General features: G+C 36.7%; 3 protein-coding genes across 10 annotated transcripts; 1 reads left to right on the top strand and 2 right to left on the bottom strand.

Moving 5' to 3' along the window:
* Positions 1 to 5,982: 5,982 nt before the first annotated feature.
* Positions 5,983 to 8,618, top strand: LOC125218397. Its single transcript, XM_048120055.1, has 2 exons — positions 5,983 to 6,475; positions 6,960 to 8,618. Exons 1-2 carry the CDS (start codon positions 6,231 to 6,233, stop codon positions 8,350 to 8,352), a joined length of 1,638 nt encoding a protein of 545 aa, XP_047976012.1. The 5' UTR covers positions 5,983 to 6,230; the 3' UTR covers positions 8,353 to 8,618.
* Positions 8,619 to 9,848: 1,230 nt separating this feature from the next.
* On the bottom strand, positions 9,849 to 12,698 carry LOC125222484 (probably inactive leucine-rich repeat receptor-like protein kinase At5g48380). 2 transcript variants are annotated; one of them, XM_048125125.1, is made up of 3 exons: positions 12,552 to 12,698; positions 11,200 to 12,097; positions 9,849 to 11,058 (listed from the first exon to the last, which is right to left on the bottom strand). In XM_048125125.1, the coding sequence occupies exons 2-3, from the start codon at positions 12,028 to 12,030 to the stop codon at positions 10,057 to 10,059; spliced, it is 1,833 nt and encodes a 610-aa protein (XP_047981082.1). In that variant the 5' UTR covers positions 12,031 to 12,097; positions 12,552 to 12,698; the 3' UTR covers positions 9,849 to 10,056. The 2 variants fall into 2 exon arrangements, with proteins under 2 accessions (XP_047981082.1, XP_047981083.1); XM_048125126.1 differs by lacking the exon at positions 12,552 to 12,698 and adding an exon at positions 12,437 to 12,535.
* Positions 12,699 to 17,614: 4,916 nt separating this feature from the next.
* Positions 17,615 to 23,456, bottom strand: LOC125219202 (pumilio homolog 2-like). 7 transcript variants are annotated; one of them, XM_048121114.1, is made up of 11 exons: positions 23,400 to 23,456; positions 23,113 to 23,171; positions 22,272 to 22,902; positions 19,712 to 21,237; positions 19,485 to 19,626; positions 19,270 to 19,377; positions 18,978 to 19,190; positions 18,771 to 18,881; positions 18,448 to 18,642; positions 18,097 to 18,271; positions 17,615 to 18,016 (listed from the first exon to the last, which is right to left on the bottom strand). In XM_048121114.1, exons 2-11 carry the CDS (start codon positions 23,121 to 23,123, stop codon positions 17,976 to 17,978), a joined length of 3,153 nt encoding a protein of 1,050 aa, XP_047977071.1. In that variant the 5' UTR covers positions 23,124 to 23,171; positions 23,400 to 23,456; the 3' UTR covers positions 17,615 to 17,975. The 7 variants fall into 7 exon arrangements, with proteins under 7 accessions (XP_047977071.1, XP_047977073.1, XP_047977072.1 ...); XM_048121116.1 differs by having other exon boundaries at positions 19,712 to 20,015; positions 20,112 to 21,237; positions 22,272 to 22,943; positions 23,113 to 23,444; XM_048121115.1 differs by having other exon boundaries at positions 19,712 to 20,492; positions 20,577 to 21,237; positions 22,272 to 22,943; positions 23,113 to 23,443.

Below are 23,456 nucleotides of genomic sequence, written 5' to 3'. Positions count from 1 at the left end.
GTTCAAAACGGTGTCTCTGCAATATTCTCTTTAGCTATCTTCAACTGATGATATCTTGATCGAAAATCAGTACTCAAAAACAGTTGCATACCTTGAAATTGATCAAATAAGTCTTCTATTCTCAGTAATAGATAATTATTCTTCACTGTCACTCGATTCAACTTCCAATTGTGTATATAATGTCGCAGTGTATCATCTTTCTTCTTCAAAAATAATATTGGTGCTCTCCAAAGTAAATCATTGAGTCATACATATCTCTTGTTTGACAACTCTTGTAACTGTTTCTTAAATTCTTGAAACTCTAATGAAGATGGTTGATAAGTAGAAATAAAAATAAATGCAGTGCTCAATAGAGAAATATGTCTCCTGATAAGGTGAAAATCCAGATAAATCTGCACTTCCAATAAATCAAAAAGCCGATCTAGATAATATAAGAAAACCTGGAACAATATATTGATTACTGTAAAATATCACTCGATCCCGTCTCGATGACTGTATTACCATTTCTTTTACTTGACAAGCTACCTTGATTCGATGAAGTGAAAACCAAACTATATCCATAATAATATCAATACTTGTGTATGAACAAAAGAATCAATATCCGTCGGAAGCTCAATTGAATTAACTCGCAACACGTTCTCTAGAAAACCGTATATATTGAAATAATACCAGCTCATAATCAACAAACATAGTTCCTTGATTAAAGACAAAACATTCTCTGCTTCTTATCACAATACACTTCTTTGCATATATTTAGCATTGAGTTCTCTGGAAAAATAGTCTGAACTGAATACAAGAATACCAGAGGTTGTATCATAGCTTGTGGGACTGTTTCCCACCAAGAGTAAGTATTGCTTCAAAGAAGAGATACCCTATAATCAAAACTTTCTTCTGACATACAACTCATATGATTGAACACCGGTTCTATCACTTTTAACTATATCTCAGCCTCAGTCAAATTAGCCCCATAAAATCAACAACTTCTACTTTTCCGAGCTCTTTAAATTTTCTACCTCTTTACCTCATCATTGGTCCATGTACCAAAAATCTCAATATGATGCAACGTGTAAATGATATGTTTCTATAATTAATTGATGATGCAGGGCGGCTGACCCTTCTCTCCTCAATGACACATGTTTATGATGATTGAAATGCAAATGAAACTTCTAACCGAAATGCATCATATGATATTCATGAATGACATGTCCCGGCGGGAGTCTATCCCCGCTCTCATACCACCTAAACTTTCACACCTCAACCCTTATGACATATGCACTTACTACAAATAAATTTTAAATATTAAATAAATAACCAAACTTCAAGTACATAAAACGCACATATTATATAATTTCAAAAACCAACATTTATCAAGTACATATTTTAAACATTCTAAAAAGCAGTGGGACCCTCTCGCCACTCTATGTACTACACATTTATCTACATGCAAAAATGATGAGGAAGAGAAGGTTGCCAAAACGCGTCAGCCGCCGACCCTTATAATAACTGTAACTCACATCAACCCACACATCATTGATATCTTATTCCTGAAAAATATTAGTGGTTTATATGAGCCACAACTCAGTGCATATAAACCTTACCTTTAATTCACACACAAATATCAAACACATTCTTTCACCAAAATATATCACCAGAAATAATAAATATCATAAATAATTTAATATTCATATGCATATGCCTCTATGATCCTTTTAATATTCTGTGACTGAACAAGCCTGGTATCTGCCCGGGATTTCCATTGTATACGACCTGCAGGTTCCTTTTTATTTATTTGACCTTTCCACGAAGGCCCCTCTTTGCATATTTTCTTTGACCCGTAGGTCCATTATCATTGTATATGACCCGTAGGTCTTTTGTCATTGTATATTAGATCCAGAGCAAGACAGTCACATATCCTCTTTAATATCATGACTCGAATAATTCCAATACCATACATCAAACATATCCATTGCACCAATTACATATCCATATAATCCATCAATAACTTCAATACTATAGATAAACATATTCATTGCACAAATCACATATCCATCATTCACAACATCAATATCAAATACTCCACACATAACCATTTCAGGCCCACATAATATAATTCAAATATTTACTCCAATTTAACACATAGCAATCCATCACATAATATATGTAAAATTAAAAGTATGATTTATACATACCTTAAGATAAAGTAATTTAACTAAAATCCCAATTCTGCTTTGCGATCTACGACTCTTATTTCTTCTTCTAATTTTTGCTCATGTCTCCAACTACTATTGTATTTTTCTTTCTTTTTTTTCATTTTTCCCTTTCTCCTTTTTTTTTTCTATTCCAAACTCACTATCTCTGCGTATATATATAAACATGTAAAGGCGGTTATTAAAACTTTTCTTGAAACAACTGATATCAATTATAAATATTACCAGCATGCATACTATATAGTCCCTTCTTTGACATTTGTCCAAAATAAGAATAGTGGCACTATTAATTAGTGACCACGTGCATACTAGCACATTTATATTTCAAGATAAGCTAGTATTATTATTTATATTATATTAGTTTTGATCACTATCATTATCTATTTAATTAATATATATATGTACGTACATAAATACTAGTACATTAGTACTGCATGGTACACATGCACAAACATTTACATAACTAATATATATACTAATTTATATAATAAAATAATATATACACATCCATTTTAACAATTCTTATAAATCAAAACTATCTATATATTCGATTATATTGAGTCGTCATAACAATAAATATATTTTCTATGATACACTTACTATCTTTGGAGTTAAAACGACAATTTAATATGCAATGACAATAAAATATGCTAATATGCAAAATAATGCATGTTTCGTATTAGGGATGTCACAGGTATACTTTGGCACATAAATAAATACTTCCTCTGTTCTATTAAATACTAAAAAATATTTGACTTTCAGCATGAAATTTTATGTAGTATAGTTTTGTGAGTTAATGAAAAGAGAGTAAAGTATGAAAGAGAAAAATAGAGAGAGTGTTGTTTTTATTTTTAAAAAGTTTCATTTTTACTAGGATAATCCAAAAAGGAAAACGTTACATTTTTAATGCGACATGGGGAGTGCTTCTGAATCTATTCATTTTTTTTAAATGAAGTGATGTAAGTCAACAACCACGGCAAATTTTACTTGTTGGGCTAGAGATCAGAAAAGTGTTGAAACAGTTCAACACATTCATCATCTATGCACGTGACAAAAAAACGATTGTAAATACTGCCTTTAGAAGCATCTACAATACTTTTTTCATATAAATATCGGGATTAAAGTCTCGGAGGCATGTATATACGATATTCTAACTATTACAATTGAAAGAAAAAGAAGAACGTAACAATAAGTGGAATGAAAATTGCAACAAAAATAATAAAGTAAGTCAAAATATAAGTCGGATCTTAATTAACACTCTTTTCGCAGATAAAATTACGCCCCGGTTAGTGCTCTTGTATTTACGTTATGTCCCAAAGATAAAACGTCTTCCTAGCATGTAGAAGCACCTCATACCTGCTAGACACCGGTGAACTTGATGGAGTTCAAGGAATTAAGCCAACAATACTCCTAAAATGATATAGAAAAGACGGTAAAATAAAGAATGCTTGTTGTATGTGTGTCTTTCTCTTATCCCTAACTTTTCACCTATTTATAGACTTGAGATGCAAATATGAAAGATCATGGCAATAAGACAACATCACCAAAACGTAAGGCAATATAGGTTACAAGAGGTGGAAAGCCAAGAGGCTCCCCATTATATTTTTCCAGTGTCTCATGTTTCCTATAATCCCCACATGGTATGAGCCCTATGAGCTCAAAACCAACATAATGAAACATATGCACGCATGCATGAATGCATACTTTTTTGCTTAATTCCCACGAAATAATATTGCATTTGGAACTGTAGCTTAGGGCTTTGAACTTTATATAGCCAACATTATCAGAAACACCGCGGCTTGGTGAACTTTATGCCTTGAACCATTCCTCTTTTGTGTATATTGAGAAAATAATATTGACAAAATATTATTTACAAACTCATCAATTATCATGTTTGTGTCATTTACTGGCCATGAAACACCAATTTGGATTCACAAGTGATTCACATGTTAAGGTGTCTCAATTCTCACTTGCATAAGTGAATCTTTTTCTATTATCCTTTTGGAGGTTTCTAAGAATCATTTCAAGTCAAATCTTAGTTGTGGTTAGGTTACCATTATAATCCCATGAGATCTCCTAATTGTATGGTTGAGTTACCACTATAATCATCTTTTAGATGTGGTTTTCAAGCTCATTCCTTCTAGCAATTTAAGTATTTGATCACGACTTACATTTTGGTTGTCGAGACTTACTACTATGGCAGTATTCCCTCTATGCACAAAAAATAGTCTCATTTGTAGATGACACGGATTTTATGCATGTCATTTATTTTATTAGGATAATTTTATCCATTTATACTTTAAACAAATAGTAGCACAGTAGCAAACAAGAAATTAAATTCATCTTAAATACTCCCTCTATCCCATAAAAATATGTGCACCTTCTTTTTTCACATATCCCGGAAAAATACAGACATTTCTATTTATAGAAAATTATTCTAATTTTTATTATTCTTATACATTAAGTTATTTACAACTTATTTCATTATTAAAATATTAATAATAATGTATGTCCCACTATCTATCAACATTACTTTTACTATCCTTCTCCTCTATTTTATTTTATCAATTTTATTTCAATTTTTGTGTCATATTATACGCTCATTGCAGCAAAAAAGGTGATTCCGTCGCTTGGCGCCCCCCACACTTCGTCCCGACATTATTTGAGGGGGTTCAATCAGGATACGTAGTAGCCCGCTAAATGGGAGGACTAACCGACTGGTTGCCAGAAGCCTATCTCCCAAGACCTCACATTTGTATGGAAGCAATTATACGATATTAGTGGGATTCGAACTTAAAGTAGTAGAACTCGAACTCAGGCAATGTTTTAAAAACCGGACCGGACCGGCCGGTTCAACCGGTCGGACCGCGAATCGGTAGGTAGTCCGGTCCGGTTCACTCCTTTAAACCACCAATGCATTGAACCGCTGTGAACCGGCAGAACCGGCCGGCCGGACCGTGAACCGGAAACCGGTTTAGTATTGTTTTGTTTAAAATTTTTTAAAATTTGTTGTTGGTAGGAGTTGAACTCATGACCTCTCTTCTACATAAGAAGACCTCTACCACTCCACCACATGAGCTCATTGAACAATTTGAACATCAAATATTTTTATACATTAACCATTAAATTTTTATCTACAAAAACTAATAATTCATTTTAATTTTATATTCTTTAATATAATTATTAATTATAATATAAATAATTATCATCCTCTATATTTTAATGATGCTCTACTTACCATCTATATTATTATTAGTACCATATAAGATTCATTATTTACTATAAATAAATTTTTTATATTACATACTTAATTTATATACCCTAGCTATTGACATCAATGAATATTTATCTAAACTTAATACCTAATTCATATTTAATTCTAATATTATTTTACGAAATAATTTTTTTTAAATTAATAAACATCATCTATTTTAATACATAAAAATATTAAATTTCTTAACAATATTTAATATATGTGTTTATTATATATTCCGGTTCAACCAATGGTTCGACCAGTGAACCGGTTGAACCAGTGAACCAGTAACGACGCCGGTTTGCCGGCCGGTCCAATTTTTAAAATATTGAACTCAGGCTAATTACCGTAAGATCTGTCCCTCTATTGCCAACCGCGATACTCCTAATTGCAGTAAGAATCGACAAATTCAACAAGTTGAATGGCTATGAGACTATTAAATGAGAGGTAAAATTTAAAAATGTGCGAGTTAAAAATATAGCAAGAGCCGACATTTCCTTTAACTGGAAATTCCATATCCATTATTCCGTGCTTGCGTTGTGCTCTAAATTCTCTCTACCCCCACTCCACTCCGCAATCTTCTTCCAAATTCTCTTTTACACACACTACTGGACTAGTAGTATAATTTAATCTCCATTTTCAGCAACACCAGCTTGCTAAATCAAAGCCATCTGAGGATAGTGTTTGTGTGTGTGATGACGGATGACTGAGCAATGCTCGATCCGAGATTTGTTGTATTTCGAGGCTGCTAATTTCAAGGAATTAACAAAATGAGGGTTTTAGGTGACTCGTGGTGTTTCTGCAACGGTGGAGGAACCAAGTCGGAGAGAATTAAGGCCGCCATTTTCTCCGGCAAGGCTCCCTCCATGGCCAGAATTCACGGAGGCGGCACCGCCTTCCTCATCCACCGCAATCTGCTGCTCACCACCCACGCCAATCTCCCCTCCGTTGCCGCCGCTGAAGCCGCCGAGATCCGCCTCCACAGTGCTCTCTCCGCTTCCTTATTCCCTCACCGGTCAGTTTTCTACTATACCAATTTCTATTCGCTTAATTTGTGCAAAAAGTGGATAGGTGGTTGGATGTTGAACATCACTTTTTATACCAATCTACTTTAATTAGGGTTCATAATGATAGAATTGATGATAAGACTAAGATGCAACATGGTTAATATTAAATCTAGAGTAATTACAATTATGATTTTGAAATGATGGAATTAGGGCGCCACGCCTCATGTTTGCAACTGTTTTGTAGTAATGTATAAGTTCCACCAAACACTTGAATTGTTATTCATGTTCACGTTCACATAATTGATTTACTTGTTTATCTATGTTTGGAATTCTAATCATCAAGCCTTGCTTAATTAGTCTCCTTTGAATTTATGTTTGCAAATCTAACTCTTGAGATTTATCACCTTACCCTGATTTGCTGATGTTGGTAAATAAAAGGAAGAAAGAGGCAATGCTTTCACCAATAATTGATGTTCCTCCTGTCTAATGCAGCTTCTTTATCACAAGCTCCGTTCTTGACCTGACAATGGTGGGCTTTGACACTTTTGATGGTGAATCGAATGCTCCCGTGCAGCATCCTCACTACTTAAAGACTTGTTCAAAACCGAATCTGGAGCTGGGAAGTATAGTTTATCTTTTGGGGTACACAGATAAACAGGAGTTGACAGTCGGTGAAGCGAAGGTAGTAATAGCTACTGACAATCTGATTAAGTTATCGACTGATGGAGTGACATGGAGCCCGGGTTCTGCTGGTTTTGATTTTCATGGAAATCTCTCCTTTATGGTTTGCGATCCTATGAAGCTTCTTGCAACTTCTCCAAATACCAAATCCACTTCAACTTCGTCATCGTCAACGTCGTCGTGGAGGAAAGACACCCCGATGCAATTTGGCATTCCTATGCCTGTCATCTGTCATTGGCTTAATCAGCACTGGGAGGGGAACCTTGATGAACTAAATAAACCGAAACTACCTCTGATCCGATTGATGTCCTCTGCCCAGAAAAGTGAGCATTCTTGTGCATCATTCACCATGCGGCGTGTTTTTAAGCCAACTGAAGGTGAGAATGAGGGGACACCATCTTCATCCAAACCAGTAGAGCAGCAACCTGGACCAAGTTCAGCAGCTGTCCACACTGTGGAAGTCAAAGACGAGACCTCAAGTGGTGACCGGCAAGGCGCTACTCATGCTCCCGGTATCCCAACTCCTGAGATTTACGAGTCCCCAATGCTGACCTCAAGCCCAGTTAGGAACAAGGATGCCACTATTACTCCTACTACTCAAATCCAACTTTTGGACATCAACTTCCCTCCAAGGATTAGTAAAGCTGCATCATCACCTAAGCAATCAAGAAAAACGATGCCACCGAGGTCGGATCAAAACTATGTCAAGGATTTCCTGCTTCAAAAGCCACACAAGGGCCCCCCTTCCTGCCCCATTCCAGATGCAGAATCAACAGGGTCCGTGAATGGAGCCCAGAGCGACGTCCAGTCCAGCTCTTCACCCGTTGAGTTGCCACATGCATACAGCAGTGAAGGAGAAACCACCATGTACTCCGCAGAAACAGCCGAAAGCCGGAACTACCCAAGCCCCAAAGAGGGAAGGTTCTGTCAGATAGGAAGGAGCCAGAGCTGTGTGAGCTACAACAGATGGGGGCCGGTCCCAAAAAACTCAGTGGCCCGTGGGTTAAATCTTGAGAAGCACCAGAACCTCATGCAAGGGAGGAAGGTGTACTCACAAGGTGCAACATCTCAAAGGAGCAATGACTACTACAGTCCAACAGTTTCGTCCATTATGAAGAAAAGGAACGACATGGAGCAGCAGCAAAAACGCAGGCCGAGGCCGAGGCAGAGCGCTGTTCATACATCTCCAAGATGGAATTTTTAATAGTGAGTCATTGATTACCATCTAATAGCCTAGCCGTTCAATGCTCATATATATGCCTTGTTTCTTGCTTATACCTGTAAGTAGTGGATTGTTTAGACGGGTAGAAACGATTTTAACACACCCTACCCTTTTTTTCTTTCTTGGGGTATAAAGGGATTATATATGTGTTGTTATTAGTGAACTTTGAGAAGTAGTAATTGTTTATAGGTTAGCTTCCCAAAACTGTATGTTAAACATGCTGTTGGGATAACAAGGATTGTTTCTGACGTAGTGTGTGATGATATTTTGATTGTTGATGGACTGGTTGGTTTTTGGTGGCAAACGTTATTTTGTCGTATTTAATTAATTCATTTATTTTCGTGTTTTGAATGATTAAGTTAGATCGGTAATCATAAATTGATTTTAAGAAAACTGGTGGCTGTGTTTTTTGAATGAGTGTGATTATATCATATCGTTTTGCTTCTGCTACAACTATCATGTTTGCACGTCTAACTTAATTTAATTCCTTGAGAATATCCTTTGATTTTAGGATAAATTTTTATGTACGCTTATCAAATTCGCTAAAACAATCTAATACTAGTACTACTTATGACTTTTCTATATTTTTACACCTATTTTTGCTTATTGCCATTTGTAACAAAGCTCTTGAGTTTGAGATCACTGTAATATGAATTATAAATTTAAGTTTATTTACCAATAAAAATAAAAAGAAAAAAGTAATAAATATTTGCTCTAGATTTTTTACTCTCAACTTGGACCATGTATCTTTTTTTTATTTTTTATTTGATAAGGAAAGCAAGCTAAACTTGGCTTGACAATAAACTAACAACAATATAAATTGCCTAATCTATCATAAATGAGCCAAATATTAAGACCTGATGGTGGTTGATTCAAAGCATGTATCCCGAGTAAAGCTGTAGGCATGGTGTGATAAAAAGTCTGTTGCAAAATTCCCCTCGCGATGCACATGGCGCACCACTGTCGAATCAAACTTTGAGATTAATTTACAAATCCTTCCCACTATAACCTTGCAATTAACAGACACTTCGAATTTTTCCAACATCGTAGCAAACGCTACAAACTTATCGCCGTTCACCTCCAACCCTCTTATTCCAAGTGTCTTCGCAAGCTGCAACCAATGGAAAATACACCAAATTTCGGCCAAAAGAATAGAACATACCCTGATATTCACAACAAATCCATGTATGCATTGACCTGTATCATCCCGAATCACGCCACCATCAAACGATTGTCCCGATTCACTCTCCAATGATGCATCAGTATTTAGTTTCAATATTCTCGGCAAAGTGGGCTTCCAGGAGACTTGATATCGGCCCTCTAGGAACTCTCTCATCTACTATAGTAGCAAGTCGCGCATCTAGTTCTTAAAAACACCCTTCTTATGTTTTAATAACAGTACATATTCATTACAAATTTGTCAGCAGAAACAAAAAACTGCGCCCAACAAATGCAAATAAAATGGCAATGCAAAAAGATGATTAACAACGAGCTATATTCATCGTTGCGAAGATAGATAAAATACCATCTATGTAATGGCACCAAAAATCTCATCTTGACTCAAGAAATCTACGAACACTGATCTAAATCAGCACACAAAATATATTAAAACACAACATAATTACACAATATGTAACAGACACTCCCCCCCTCTCTGGCTTTGATTTGGTCGTAGATCTTCTCCTCCTACTTGTCTTGAGCAACAATGAGTTCGACGACGTTGTCAGCAGCCCCTGAATCTTGCAGCATCAACATATCGTCTTCCGTAGTAAAATCATACCTCTGCCCAATAGCTCTCAGGAGCTGGTACACCTCGAACATGGTGGGCCGCTCCTTGTGCCCTGGCAGCACGCAACTACAAGCCACCTTCAGAAACTGGAAGAGCTCGCTGTCGTGGCCTTTCCCCACCAAGGACGTGTCAATTGCATCGTTGAGCTTGGAGGCCGCAGAGAGCTTGGATATCCACTCCACTAGGCTTCCCTTGAAGGTTTCCGGGGCTTTAGATACATGTGTAGGCCTCTCACCTGTCACCAGCTCGAGAAGCACAACGCCAAAACTATAGACGTCCCCTTTTGGCGTGGCCACCAGCGTCCGTGCATACTCAGGAGCAACGTAACCCAAGTCACCAAACTCACCGTTCACGAAAGTGCTCAAATGGGTGTCGACTGGATTCATGAGCCTAGCAAGTCCGAAATCGGATATCTTTGGTTCGTAATCCGCATCCAACAAGATGCATTTCGAGCTGATATTTCTATGGATAACACGCGGATTGCAACTGTGGTGGAGCCAAGCGAATCCTTTGGCAGCTCTGATCCCGACTTTCAGCCGCAGGGGCCAATCCATAACTTCACCCTCAACGCTCGAGTGTATTTTATCATGTAGGTTTCCATTAGGCATGTATGTATAGACCAAGAGGCGCTCCTTCTTAGCAACACAAAAACCTAGAAGTGGAACCAAGTTGCGGTGTTTTATACTGCCTAATGTATCCATCTCGGACATGAATTCTTTCTCAGAGTGTTGAGTGTCCTGCAATCTCTTGACCATAAAGGATGTCCCATCTTCGAGTGTTGCCTTGTACGTTGTCCCAGTTCGCCTCGACCCAATTATATTCTCATTGCTGAAGTTGTTCGTGGCCTTCATTAGATCGCCTAGGTTCATTTTTGTGACTGTATTCTCAAATATCGAAAGCTGAAAAGGACGAGACGGGAAAGGAAAACACTGTTACTTACATTCCATAATGTAATTGAAACATTAATAACATGAACAATTGCAAAGTGATTTACATGAGTGGAATAAAATTTATGAAAAGGAAATCCGAGTTTATCTTACCTTGAAGCGTTTTGCGCCCTTGATGCTCCTCGCCCATTTGTTGCCCAGAGGGTCATCTTCCTTCTTCTTTCTATAAGCTCTGCGCAAAAAGAACATAGCAACCAAGAAGGCCAAAGCTGCAACGGTCAACCCACCAATGGCTGCCGCAATAATGATAGGAGTATGGCTAGCCTTCTTCTTGCCATCGCAACGACGTAAAGGGCCACCACATAGTCCAGCATTATTTGCGTAGTTTTCTGCTGTAACGGTGGCATTTGCAAATGAGGGAACTTGTCCACTCAGTCGATTATTTGCCACGCTAAATGTCGTGAGCCGGCTGAGTTGGCCGAGCTCAAGAGGGATCTGACCAGTGAACTGGTTGTTGTCGAGTCTCAGGATATTCAGGAATGAGCAATTCGCAAGATTCACAGGAATCTCTCCCGACAGCTGGTTGGAAGAAAGATCAAGACTAGTGATAAAACCAATTAGCTTTGAGATATCATTTGGAATATTTCCACTGATGCTGTTTCTAGAAAGATCTAGGCCCGTTAGGGACTGGCAACCGGCAATACCTTGAGGAAAACCACCCTTGAGTCCCATGTCCGGCAATCTGATATTCAATATCTTGTTGTCATCAGCATGCCAACACTCGATCCCAGTGAACTTACAGATAGATGTTTGACTGTTGTTGCTGAAATCCCATGTCCCTAAGTTTCCCAACGGGTCTTCCAAAGAACTTTTTATCGCTCTGAGGCAGTTGACATCATTTTGAGCAAACGAGCCAAACGGGAGCAGCCAAACGAGAATAGTGACGAGAGCCGAGAGGGCTCCAGAGCCTGATAAGATTCTCATCAATACAACAACCGAGCAACCGATGACATACACGGGTTCAAGATTTTTGGGAGACCAACTGCTTCATCTTATGATTGGAGACAAAAATAACAGCATCATCAGAACATAACTACTCAATGAGAAGTTACAACAAACCACTAATATGTTTTATAGTACATATATATAAGTTTAAGTACTTATGGCTTGGGATTATGACTCTAACTAAAAGCAACCTAATAGGAACGTAGCTCAAAAAGGGACAGTATTTACTCAAACCGAAATCAAGCTTCAACAATTAAAACAGTACAAAAATTCAACAAGAACCGAAAATCAAAAAAGTAAACACAAATAAGCTTCAACTCTTCAACCACAATTCATAATCCCATAAAGCCATAACAAACAAACGCTAAATTTTAAAGGAAATTACCCAGAATTTCAGACTTAATTGGGCTTCATAGAATAAGAAAAATCGAGTCTTGTAAGGGAACTAAGACTAATTAAATACATAGAGAAGAGATTGGGGGAAAAGAAAAATAATATACCAGAAGTTTAAGGAATGGATCTTCGTCGTCGACGACTGGAATTAGGATAGTGTGAAATTGGAGAGAGAATAAAAAAAATGGTTGAAATAAGAGTTGAATCAATCACTGTTAAGAGGCGGGTCAAATACGGTATGCGAACAATTCCTTGAATTTTCTTAGCTGCTTTCCCACTCCGACTGTAGCAAAGACTGAAATATGTGACGACCAAAAAGGGCAAGACTTTTGCTTTGCATTTTGCCATTTTCTTCGAATTAAATAAATAGAAATCACATTTTGCCACAGAATACCTATTGCATACCCTTCCCCCAACGTCATGTGAGGGAGTTAAATTAGAATACGCAATAGCCCGTTAAGAAGGAGATCTTAATCCACTGAGTCTATCTCCCAAGGCCTCATACTTATACCTGAGAGATGGAAGCAACTACACGACATCAGTGGAATTCGAACCTAGGCCAAACTCATTGCAGCAAGGCAAACCACAAAATACCTATAATCCTATGGTTCTAGCGTCAATGGAATTATATTAAATTCAAATCAAATCGTAAGTATCAATTAAATAATGATTTTGCTCTAATTATTTATTCTAAATTCAACTAATTTTAATGTAAATATCATATTAAATAATAATTTTACTCCAATTATTTACACTAAACTCAAACTTAAAAGAATAATTTTTATATTATCACTCACAAATTTAAAAATACTTTTGTTTTAGTGTAAACCTAAAGATACTCCCTCCATCCTATAGAAATAGAAACATGTTATATTTTCTTTTTTGTTTGTCCAACAGATATAGTCCATATTCATTTATGACAACTTTTTTCTCATTCTCTTAATTTATCATTTGTGGGTCAATCATTCACTAATATAATTTCAGCTACTTTTCTCATTCTTTCTTACTCTTTACCAATTGTACATTAAAACTCATGTCAACACCAAATGGACTATTTCTATGGCACGAAGGGAGTATATTTTACTCAAAACTAAAAGTGAGATTGATTTTAGAGTAATTACCTATTCTATTTTAGGTTTTAGTGTACCATCTGAAATGGTGTAGGGTTTGGTCAAACCACGAGCTCGTATACTAACTATAAATAATTTAAATACTCGGTATACTAACTATAATAATATTTGTAGTAAATTGGTTACTAAATTTTAATTGTATGAAAGATACAACAAATCTGAATAGAGAAAAGCAAGAAAATTGCTGCCTAAGTTCACATTAAGACATTGCTCGGGAGTTACTCCATCCGTTTCACTATAGTTGAGTTATTTTTCTATTTCGGGAAAGTTTCTTCATAGTTAAGTCATTTCCATATATGGTAACTTTTTCCTCTTTCTTACTTTACTCTCTTACTTTATTCTCTCTATCTTTTCCTCTCTCTGGAGTACTTTTTTTATCTATTTATTTGACACACCCAACATCCATTTCTTTGACTCCGTGCCCAAAAGTTCTGCCTTAACTATAGTGAAACGGAGGGAGTATATTTTGTTTCGATTAGACATGATATAAATAGTGATAGTTATCATAGTTTCGAATAGTTAATTTATTTTGATCGGATGTTTAGTATCTAAGGATAATTGTGAGTTATCATATTTTAGATATTTGGTACAATAAGTTACAAATAAATATAAAAATTAGGATTGTCAAAATTATCCTCATTAGTTTAACTTACTGACTAAACTATCCTCGTGTTGCCTTAATTTTGAGTGGTTTGACGATTTGTTGACAATGAAAAATACTCAAGCATATCATTTCTTATTATATAAAATGCTAAAAATATTACATTACAAATATGACCATAACTTAAATTTCTTAATTTAATTTTTTACTATACGGAGTATAATTTTATATATATGAAAATATCCTAACATACCATTTTTAATTATATAACAATGTTAAAAATGAGACATTAAATAAATATGATCATAACTAAATTTGTTACTTTTATTTTTATCATCATATATTTTATGTATATTAAAAATAACCAAGCATACCATAACTTATCCTTTCTCATCTTACATTAACTATATACTCCCATCGTCACCCCTTAATTGGCATCGTTTGACTAGGCAGGAATTTTAAGAAATGTAGTTGAAAGTGGATTGGAAAAGTTAGTGGAATATGAGTTCTACTTTTATATACATTTTATAATAAAATATGAGTGTAATAAGTTAGTGGAATATGGGTGTTTATTAATAGGAGACGAACAAAAAAAAAAAATTGGTGTCAATTAATGGGACGGAGGGAGTAGTTTAGGTCTTGTTTCATTATATTATTTCATAATGATAGTGTGGTTCTTGTTTTATTATATTATTTCACATCATTACTTACATCAATTATTATTTGTTATATTGAAATATAATTAATGTATGTATATGTATAAAATATATTGTATACATATATATGGTTGTATGTAAAGTTGATAGGTAAAATTGTACATCCCTCCGTCCCATTAGAAATGAAACATTTGATTATCGACATGAAATTTTATGTAGTGTTATTTTGTTAGTTAATGAAAAGAGAAAAGTAAGAGAGTTGAAAAAGTAGAGATGATGTTTCCATTTTATGAAACGTTTCATTTTAATGGGACAACCCAAAAAGGAAAATGTTTCATTTTGAATGGGACATGAGGAGTATTTTTCTAAAACTAACTAGGTAGACTTGATTTGTAACTTAGGGAAATGTGGTAGCTACGTTGTTGTTTGAAACATAGGCTTTTGAGTGGGCTTCGTCCAGATCGGATACAAAACACGGGTTATGCATATCTGTAACATAGCTACCAAACACACAACTAAACCCGAATGTATCCCACTATCTAGCTGTAACATAGCTACCAAACATTGCCTAAGTTTTTATTTTGAATAGAGAATAAATATAATGTGATGAATAATACTACTCCCTCCTTCCCATAAAATTTATCACTTATTTATTTCATTCGTCCCTAAAAATTTATCACTTTTCATTTATATTACCATTTTTGGTAGTGGACCCACACTGCATTAACTCATTATCACTCACATTTTATTATAAAACTATTATATAAAAGTAGAATCCACATACCATTAACTTTTTCAACCCAATTTCTATTACATTTGTTAAAACTTATGTCGTGTCAAATGGTGACAAATTTTTAGAGATAAAGGGAGTAGTTTATTAAGTTAACATAAATACAAAAGTTATGTGGCATTTTCAATTTTCATTTGAAATTAAAATTTTAAAAATTGAATTAATCCAAAGCATACAAAATACTTCCTCCGTCCTAAAAAATTAGACAAATTTGTATATGACACGAGTTAATGTGCAATTGATAAAGTGAGGGAGAGATTGAAAAGAGTAACATAGAGAGAGAGAAAAAAAAATAGTGAAAATAGTGTTAATGGATTGTGGGATCCACATTATTAGTGGTGTGTAGTTGGTTGAAAACTTTCTATATTTAACATTTGTCTAATTTTGGGGACAATAAAAAATAGTAAAATTAGTCTATTTTTTGGGGATGGAGGGAGTATAAAGTTAGTACTATCATTTTTTATACAAATATCATAGACTATTTATGTCATTAACCTGAACTAGAGATGCCCAAGGTTTACGGTTTGAGCGGTTAACCACGAAACCATAACCAGTGGTTACGATTCCGAACCGGAACCATGAGATTTAAATGAAATCGAAATCGTCACTTTTGGAATCATGGGCCGGTTCACGTTCCAAAATTCTGGAACTGAAACCATATCAGAACAACAAAAGCTGCTAGAAAACTGTGAAACCGAACCGAAAACTGCAAAAACTGCCGATTTCTAGTGTTTGGAACCGAACCGAACCGCAAAAAACCATCAATTCGGAATCAAAACCGAAACTATAACCATGAAATGTGCTCAAGGTTCGGTTCCGGTTCAAGATTTTTCACAACCGGAACCGGCGGCTCCGGAACCTTAGGCATGTCTAACCCGCACTGACTCTGTTACCTACTGTGCATGATGTTCACAACCAGTCTACTAAGGAGAAGAATTAGACTTGTTTGTTTCTCACACATTTAAATGCAGTAATAACATACAAAAAGATTATGACAAAATACTCTTTCTCATTGATTGGAAAATAAAAAAAAAAAATTACAATATACAAGCACCCAAAAAATATTTTGTAGTATACACAACTCTATGAATTGGTCAAGAGATGTTATACATGGCCTCTGTAACTATGATCATGTAGCAAATGTTGATACAAGAAAGTCTCAATCAGACTACATTTTCGATATGTTTAGTTTAACTGTCAATTGTAAATCAGGTTTGTAAAATGTGGTTGCATTATCTACAACAAAAGCAGAGAATATGACACTTACTGAGGCCATTAAGTAATATAGTAATTTGACTAAAGGGGTTACTGGCGAATCAATGAAATGCGTTGGTATATCATGCTCACCAAACCTCTACCAGTTTCAAAAAGGTTCTCATGCACTTTGATATAACTGAGTTCTCTACTAAGCATAATGCTACAGATATGCTCACCAAACCTCTACCAGTTTCAAAATTTCATCATTATATGGAACTGGTGAATGTCTTGGGTGAAGATGGAGTGTACTTGGATGTAGACCTATTTAATCAGAAAGCCAAAGTAGCTAACAAAAAGGTTCTCATGCACTCATACTCAGTTATAAGTTGATAAGCTGGAGCTGTGAAGTAGAAACAACATATGTACACTAATCAAATTAGCACAGTTGAGAGAGATCATCAAGTTGTCATGTTGGACAAAACCGAACCACTGTAAATCCAAGGCTCATTTACAATTTCCTATCGTGTTGAGAGATTGGATAATTGTTAAGATTCATATGGTTTTTGAAAATTCTCTACTTTTTTTTTTAATTTGACCACGTGTATTCCGAACGAGCTGAATCTAGTAATCTCCGCACCGCCAACTGTGCTATAACCATTAGTAAATAGTAGTGTCATACTTTTAGTTAATTGATATGTTTATTCCGAGTTTCGTCTAGATTTGCTTCAGCCTAATCTTTTCTCAGCAATTCATAACGTCCCTTAAGAAGTCAAGTGATACATACTAAAAAACCAAATGAAGAGAGAAAAAAAAGCAACTTCAACTCTAGAAGAAGGCATAATTTTGTACAGTCACTTTGCACATTAAAACTAACTTTGCAATGTAAAACTAACTATATTACACCCTCTGATATCCATTTCGATATTTCTCCTCAGCAGCAGCATTCAGCTCTTACTACACCCTCTCTATGTATAAACTTAACACTACACAATGTACAGGTTTCTTAGTACACGACGGCGACAGCTTTATTCGCAATCAGCTTATATCCTCATCATCAAATATAATATGCTCCGCTTAAGAAAGAAAGATGAGAAAGAGAGGTATAGCGCAAACTAGCCTCAGTTAGCTGTACAATTTCTTTCTTTCCTACAACGCGTCTATGCTGCTGGATTTGGGGTCTGAGCCGCAATTCTCCTCTCTACCATTCAACAAATAAAAACCATTGATTAGCACGTGTGGTTGCCGAAATAGGAATCAGGAAGTTGAGATTCAACATACCCCCAGCGGCAACAAGTTTCTCCACACGGGCTACTATGTGCTTCCCATATGTGTATTTCTTCAATGCGTTCAAGTGAACTTTTATTCTTGACATGAGCAGTTCACGTTGCTGATCGCTACAAGTTTCTAAAACCTTCTGTACAACGTAATTTGCAAATTGGTCTTTCATCATTGCCTGATTGAGAAAATACAAGTTTAGAAATGTATTACTAGTTCAACTTTAAGTATAGAAAGACAAATAATACGCATCTAGGCGTATCAAAATTGTGCAGATAGGATCAAAGCTTCATCTTTTCAATTCTGAAGAATACTATCAGAAATTACGATAGAAGACGAAAGTGAGCGACAAACCTGAAGAGGCTCATTCTCATCAGTTGTTCCGAGCATCTCATTCACCAACAGTTGGCGTTCACTAGGATTGCTAAATGTTAAGCATTTCTCGACAACGTTTGATGCAAACTTCTGCTGGCTCATCTGGACAATCTTCCCAGCTAATTCCTGAATAATTGCTGATCGCTCGTGTGGCTTTCCCCGCTCTAGTACATGCTATATACCAGCAGCATAAAAAGCAGTCAGTGAAAAGAAGAAGCTAAATGACAGACATTCAAGTACGAGTTTTGTAAGTAAACAAATGAAACACATTATACAAAACAATTTCATAGGAAAATACAAACCTGAACTACGTAATTCCCATATTGATCTTGTGCCAGCATACTTACGGATCCCAAAATTTCTTCCATAACTTTGCTCTGGGTAATTTCATCCTTACAGTGCTCTAAAACTCTCTGCATAATTCGAAGTATATCATGCTATGCATTAACATTTTGAACGCAATTCCAACTAGAAGTGTGAACCAAGACATCTAAACAGTTCTTAGTAACCTGTATCACACGGCAACCATAAGGATGTGTCGAGAGAGTCACAACTTGATCATAGAATGTCGAGACAATAAACTGAATGTGCTCCTCAGGGACACATTCGATGCACTTCTGGATAACATGATTCCCATTCTGATCACGGACACAACGCATGACACTGCCATCCAGCTCCTGCACCATTTTGATCTTTTGATCCACATCGACAACTTCTATTGCCTACATAATCCGAGCGCAAGGAAGAATGATTTAAAGAGTCATTTCATCATATGAATGCGAAATCCAAAGATGATGCTACCTTTTGGATCACTCTACAACCATACATCTGGAGGCTTAAGCTAAGTACATGGCCAAAAAGCTTGTCAGCAAGCTCTCTTCGTTGAGATGCCATACCATGTTCGAAGAACTGGGAATGCATTAAATTCAGTATAGAGGTGGATTAACAAAGCTAAGATACAATGAAGTGATTCAGAAGCATACATATCAACTACAAATAGTCACAGAACTCTGTACCTTTTGGATTACATAATTACCAAATACGTCAGTCATTAATGCAAGAGCTTGTGGAAAAATTTCCTGAAAAACCATGTTCTTCTCATCTGTTGTTGCAGTTTCAAGCTTTTGTTGGATAAACCGGCTTCCATATTGATCAGCACTGACATAAGATGTAGAGATGAAAAGTCAGAAATCAAGAGCCTCGCAAATGAATAATAATTTCAACTTTAATAAAAAAGGCAAACCTGAATTCAACAACATGACCAGCAATCTCTGAAAGCTCAAAGCACTTTGCTTTATTACTCTTGAACTCTTCCAGTAGTGAAGAAGCAAAAGTACTATCCATGTTATCCAAGTGCCAGGGTCCAATTACGCTCCCTGAAACATTTCTCAACCCACCAGGGTATCTCACATTGAAATCTCCATGCCTCAGAGGGCTGCCGGGCCCACCTGAACTTGGGATTACCGGACTAGCCAAGGGACTTCCAGGATATGACAATCCGATCCCAAAAGCAGGATTACCGTAGTAACCATGAGGGCTAGAGACACCTGTTTTACCACCCATGGGAGAACCATATTGAGATTTCTGAGGAGATAACAGATTCCCTAGATAAGTTTTCTGGAGCAGGTCCATGTATGAGTTACCCATATAGTTCCTATCGACAGAAGGATCATTAAGAGCAGCTACTTGTGCAGCGTATTCAGCAGTTCTCAAATACTGCAGATACAAAGGGTCGATATAAGGTGCCTGCAGTGTGCTACCCGGAACCTGATTTCCTAATCTTCCAAGGCTTTGCTCGGCAGCAGCAGCACCAATATTTGATCCCCCCAACATCCTAGAGTCCATCCCAGGCAAAGCCATAGCTGATGCTGCAGCAGCGTTTTCAAACAACGGTGGCAAATTGGAGCCACCAAGTTGACCTGATATTGGATTCATAGGGTACCCACTTAATCCATAATTTGAAAATGATGAGTTTGGACTATCCAGATGCTGATACTGAGAAATTCCACCTCCCCCGCCATTAGCTGCAGCATTAGGAAAAACTTGCAGGTATGAGTTATTAGAAGGAATAACATTTCTGTGGAGCTCAGCTTGAAAATTATGATTACCACTTATATTTGACCCACCACCATTTCCCATACCAGAATCAGAAGGCATTATTTTATCTGCCTGGGGAACAGAAGTCATATTGTACGACCCAGCTTCATGTTTCTTTGTATAAGATTGTTTCCTTGCGTCATTCTGGCCACCCTGAACACTAAAAAGATAACTATTGTGGTATTCAGCATCTGGCTCATTCCGGGAAGATAAATGATTCTCCTCCTCCATGATGCCATTTGAAAGGTTCAATCCAGATAAAGTAGACACAATATCAGCAGGTTCATTAGAATGGGAAGCTACACCATTGAAAGAATTAGGACTATTTATGTTTCTTTTCTCTGAATTTCCTCCCCTGCCTCCTCCAATGGGAGTTGGGCAAGGACTTGGTGCTCTTGCAATGCGTTGAGGATCAGGAGTTGAGCTTCTCGACAAGGATGCACCCAAGACAGCAGCATAAGAAAATGATGCAGCTGTTCCTGTGTGCTGAGAAGCAGATGAGGTCTGGATATTTGAAGTAGAGTGTACTAGATCAGATGAAGACAATTCCCGACGCAGATTAGCCAACTCAGCCTCAGCTGAATCCATACCACTAGAGTTCTCATCAAAAGCGTTTCTGCTAGCTGGGCGAGAAGGGTGTCCAGGAACAGGAGAAGCACGGTTCATATCATCCTGTAGAGATGTTAAGATCTTAAGACCAGATAAAATCGTAAAAAGAGATGGAGAATGCAGGACTAGAATGCATTTTGATAGAAATGGGTCCAAAGTACCAACTTGGCCTTCACTCATCAATAGATGCAACACATAAATGACTCCAAGTAAAGTTAAAATGTACAAAACATTTACATCTGATTATCTGAAACTGATGATAACTCAGAAAATAAAATATGAATTGCTCTTCCTGCCAAACAGGAAGCTTCTTAGAGAAGTATAATAAAGCAAGAAGACTAGCTCATGATAATGCTGCATATATTCATTCAAGAGGAGAAACAGGAATCCAAACATGACCACAACTACAGAAGAAATGATAGATAATCAAGCTCATCAGGATTTTAAAAAAAAGAGCATGTGATATGCATACGCTTACCCACATTGCCAGTTAAGCAATGGGTTCACAAGTACTCAAGACTCAAACGATGATACATATATAATTCAAAGTGCAAACACCCTGGGGTGTGTCAGATATCCTAATGGAGATAAACTAATGACATTTGGGAGGAGCATACATATAATATGCAAGCATGCCATATTCTAGAGTTCATTGTAGAATTAAATCATCTTGTGCTTGCAATAGTTTAAACAGAAATGGCATCACTTTAGCAATGGTGCTCCATTGATAAAGCACAAACAAAGCCAATCGCAATGATAGGACATAAGGAACAAATAAAAAGCTATTATATCTGAAGAACTGCTGAATAATTTTCAAAAACTCAGTCTGTATTAGAAAAAAAACTGTGCACACCAAATTCTCTAGAAAAATCCAAAGTTGCATGTTAGGAAGCATCAAGTTCAAGGAAATGTGAAATACACCTATGAGATAAAATCATAAAGGAACATATTCAATGGAACTCTCAGCAACTGAGCAGAACTACCACACGCCAATTATACAAAATCTGCAGGCATTGCCAGGAACTTAAGATACCAATATCATTAGCAGAAAGCCAGAAACAGATCATACAAATAAAGGTAGAGTGAAAATTGCTAACCTGAAAAATCTCGGCGAGGCTCTTCTGCTTGCTACCTAGTCCTAATCCAGGCAAACCAATTAGTCCATCACCACCCCACTCCACAGAACCCTGCAGCTTGTCCTCATTCTCACTCTCTTGCTTCTTCGGATTGAAACCAGGAGGCATCGAAAACACGGATCTCCCGCCATTGCCACTATCACTCCTGTTCACCTTCCTCTTATCCCCAATAGCAGAACTCCCTCCTTGCAGCCTCTGAGCAAAGCGCCAATCCTCTCTCGACAACATAGGAGGCGGGAGGCGTGGGTTCAAATTGACATTTGAGTAATAGTAAGATAGATACGCGGGATCAGACCTAAGCTCCTCCTCAGACATGAACCCATTACCACTCTTATTTCTTGCAAACTCAGCAATTGCTGAAGATACACCAGCTCCACTTCCAGAGCCGCCGCTGCTGGCTCCATGATTGAACAACCCACCAACTGCACTTAGCGAACCCTCGACCGTCGGTGGAGCTGAGCCACTTCTATACAAGTTAAGCTCCTTTTCAAGATCATCAGCCTCTTGGCTCCTCTGTTCACGGAGCAACAGCCCTATTTCCTGCTCAAACTCATCCGGATATGAATTCTCACTATTTCCAACCATCGGCCTCCTACACAATTCGGATAACATGTTTATTCAACCGGAAATTCACTGTTCATTACAAGAAGAAACAAAGCTTAAGTCAATTCAATAGCAAAACAGCAGATACCAACCCTGGAAAACCTAGAGAGCTGCCAAGAACGGAACTTTACTAATTCAATCAAAGCCCACGACCAAATTAGAAAAAAAAATCAAATCTTGGAGCTCATAAAAAAACAACCTTTTGATCATCAAGGCCTCAGGATAGCTCAGTTCTTGAAGATGAATGAAGTCTCCAGCCTGATCAAATAGAAAGGAAAGGAACTCATCTCACAATAAATTAAGTGTTGCGAAAAGGGTCATGTTGATTGAAATTAATTTGTAGAAAAATTTAATCATTTTTAGTTTCTGATAGCAAACACAAGGAGGATATTGAAGGTCAGTTTAAGAGAATGAAAGAGAATGAAAGGCATATATATATATATACAGAAAAGAGAAAGGATGAATATGGCGGCGAAATGTTCTTACAAAGAACCCATTTTAGGGTTTTGTTTTGGAACTGTGTACAGAGTGAGAAGAGAAAGG

Source organism: Salvia hispanica, chromosome 4 (genome assembly GCF_023119035.1).
Source record: "Salvia hispanica cultivar TCC Black 2014 chromosome 4, UniMelb_Shisp_WGS_1.0, whole genome shotgun sequence".
Lineage (NCBI taxonomy): Eukaryota > Viridiplantae > Streptophyta > Magnoliopsida > Lamiales > Lamiaceae > Salvia > Salvia hispanica.
The sequence above is the reverse complement of the archived record's forward strand: the minus strand, read 5'-3'. Positions and strand labels throughout refer to the sequence as shown.